This window comes from Frankliniella occidentalis, unplaced genomic scaffold, assembly GCF_000697945.3.
Source record: "Frankliniella occidentalis isolate FOCC.00 unplaced genomic scaffold, Focc_3.1 Scaffold3065, whole genome shotgun sequence".
Taxonomy (NCBI): domain Eukaryota; kingdom Metazoa; phylum Arthropoda; class Insecta; order Thysanoptera; family Thripidae; genus Frankliniella; species Frankliniella occidentalis.
Window position 1 is genome coordinate 1 of NW_026270133.1, and position 2,783 is coordinate 2,783.

The 2,783-nt window shown below is 56.1% G+C and overlaps 1 protein-coding gene across 1 annotated transcript in view; it reads left to right on the forward strand.

Moving 5' to 3' along the window:
- Nucleotides 1-978: 978 nt before the first annotated feature.
- LOC113217418 (annulin) overlaps nucleotides 979-2,783 on the forward strand; it is a 7,977-nt gene continuing 6,172 nt past the window's right edge. Inside the window, exon 1 of the mRNA XM_026437316.2 lies at nucleotides 979-1,310. Coding sequence (XP_026293101.1) covers nucleotides 1,106-1,310 — 205 coding nt within the window. The 5' untranslated portion in view covers nucleotides 979-1,105. The remainder of the gene's footprint in view (nucleotides 1,311-2,783) is intronic.

The window sequence follows — 2,783 nt, forward strand, 5'->3', positions numbered from 1 at the left end:
TTTATAAATTTTCAAATAGAAACTAAATTTTTGTTCTTACTTTCACTTGTATTGTGTAGGTACTTCAACAGTGCCCCCTGAAATGTCTCCAGACTCGTCTATCATTGACCAAGAAAAGAAAGAGGAACCTTTGAGGTAGAAAATGCATTCTCGTAATTCAATTCTGTTTCTTTTGTTTTTGTTTTTTGTTTTTTACAAATGTAAGTCAACTTGTGTTGTGGGATGGGCCTTCTTTGGCTCTTACTACATACTTGATAGTAACTGTCTTTCAACCAATAACTAATGTTCTTTTCTGAAAATGTATAAAATCTTTTGTATTGAATTGCTTTGTCACTTTTACAAGTTTATATCATTTTAGATGGCTTTGATGTCGATAGAGAACCATAGGTTCTTTAATTGATGTGCTTCTTCTTCTATATATAATTTATATGAGACTGTCTTTTCATAAAAATTTGTATGCAAATTATTCAATGTCTCTAATTGTATCTTGTGTTAAAACACTGCATTACAAAGCGAAAGAAATTGTATTGGTCTTACAAATGATTCCACACTGTACGTTGTTACACCTGTCCATTGCTGCAAAGTAGGCAGCGGGGTTAGCCGCAGTTTTGAGCAGTAGACTGTCCGCACAAAATAAAATACTATGTGAAATAAATTATGCTGCTGAGGATTTGTCCTCAAAAATTGATCCTCCTGGAATGTTTGTATCCTCTCCATCCTCTACACAATCCCGTTCGACGTGAGCGCTACGTGACATGATGCACCTGAGGGACGGATCGGTATGTGGTACAACATTTCGCGGGAATTTCGAACATTGAACATCAAGACTCGGGGAGCGACAGTTTCAGGGGAGTGCGCTATGTTCCCGTGGGAGGAGGCTCTGTCGCCCAGCAGCGACTCTGGCGGGGCGGGGCGTAGCGGGGGCGCATAATGCCGAGTGGGACGCAGAGAGGGAGAGAGAGACTGCTGAGCCGAAGCTGAGCCAGCGCGCGCGCGGCGCTGTTCAGTTTGGTTGTGGACGAGACGCGCGGCTCAAATCCGAGACGAGGCTCGCTCTGGCCGGCTGCTGGCCCAGGACGCCAAGGCCGACCCGTGCCGGAGCTTGATGGTGTGCGAGGACTGCGGGATGTTCGGCAACATGCTGGAGAGGGTGCGCGCCCTCTTCCGCGCCCACGGCTACGCTCCCCCGCGGCTCGAGCACCGCGGCGGCAGCGGCCGGCGCAACTACTACTACCCGGGCGACGTGCTGCCCAAGCCCCCCGCCGGGCCCTACGGCATCCGCGGGCCCGGCCGGGGCAGGGCGCTCAACGGTGAGTGCGACATCTGCGAGGTGGCGACGGTCGCGTGACGACGACGCCGTCATGCCGCGGCCACTTTGGTAGTCACCTCGGCAAAACGACCAACTGTCTCTTAGACGATTTCCTTTCTCTAGCTCAGTGTCACATGGATATCGTTGCCTCCCAACAGACGTCCAATCACAAACCCCGACACGATGTGTTCTAAAAGGGGCGTGCCACAAAACAAAAACAAACCCATCTCCTATAAATGTGACGTAATTCGCGTGTACCGCTTGCTAGAGGGCGGCAGTAAGGGCCGGCGCTTGGGGCGTAAACAGAAGCGCAGGGTGTGTCTCGTCGGGGCCAGGGCCGGCCTCGGGCCGTGCCGACGGCTTGTTTACCCGCCGGGACCGCCCGAGGAGCCTGGGGTAGGCAACCCGATCGCACCGGTGCGTGCGGGACGCGGTCGTTGCCTACCTGCCGGCGCGCGCAGCAGGTACCTAGCCATGACCTGACACCTGTCCGTCTGCCCGCCGGGCCGCCTGAGGAACCTGAGGTAGGCAACCCGATTGCACCGGTGCGCGCGGGGCGCGGTCCGTGCCTACCTGCCGGCGCGCGCAGCTACCTGAGGCCTGTCTGCCTGCTGGGGCCGCCCGAGGAGCCTGAGGTAGGCAACCCGGACGCATCGGTGCGCGCGGCCCACCGTTGTTGCCTACCTGCCGGCGCGCGCTGCGGGTACTCCCCGCGCGCCAGCCGCGCAGCGTTCGTCCCAAGAGGATGACGAAGGCGCCGCCGTTTTAGCTCCTGCCTGGAGAAGCTCATGTGGCAAAATAGTAGTCGCCACTCGCTGAAATGCACACCACACAAACACATTTCGTCGGGAGGTTTGCGGAGAGCAGCGCTTGTTGTCCGAGCTTACACAATGAGGGGCACCGGGTCGCCGTCCGAGGTGTTAATGGCTGCTCGCCGGGCCTTTTTAGGCGAGCATCCGCTCCGTGCACACGACCGTCACCACCCACCTCCCACACACGACGGCACGCCAAACTTTTCACTCGGTTTTATTTTTATTGGGGGGAGGGGAGGAGCGAGGTGTGCGCGGTCAGTGCAGTGTATAGTTTTACTCGCCCGTTGTCCCTGAGTTGTCGCAGCCCCAAAATTCCGCGGTGTATATAGCCCTTCCCTTCAATGCCCCACTGGCCTCTCTAGTGGCGTGGCCCACAGCGCAGCGGCACTGCCGCGCCGGCCTTGGTCGGTCGGCGTCTCGCACACGTGCAGTGAGGTGCGTGGACGTGCGTGGGGGCAGCCCGCCGCCGTCCGCCGCCACGGGACGTCCTGCAGGAATACCGCAGACACAAAGTTTTTGAAGAAACGCGCATTTGATGGAACAATGACGTTTACTGAAAGCTGTGTTCTTGGTCCCGTGGCGTCACTGCTGCTGCTGTGCTGCTGCTGTGCTGCTGCTGTGCTGCTGCTGTGCTGCTGCTGTGCTGCTGCTGTGCTGCTGCT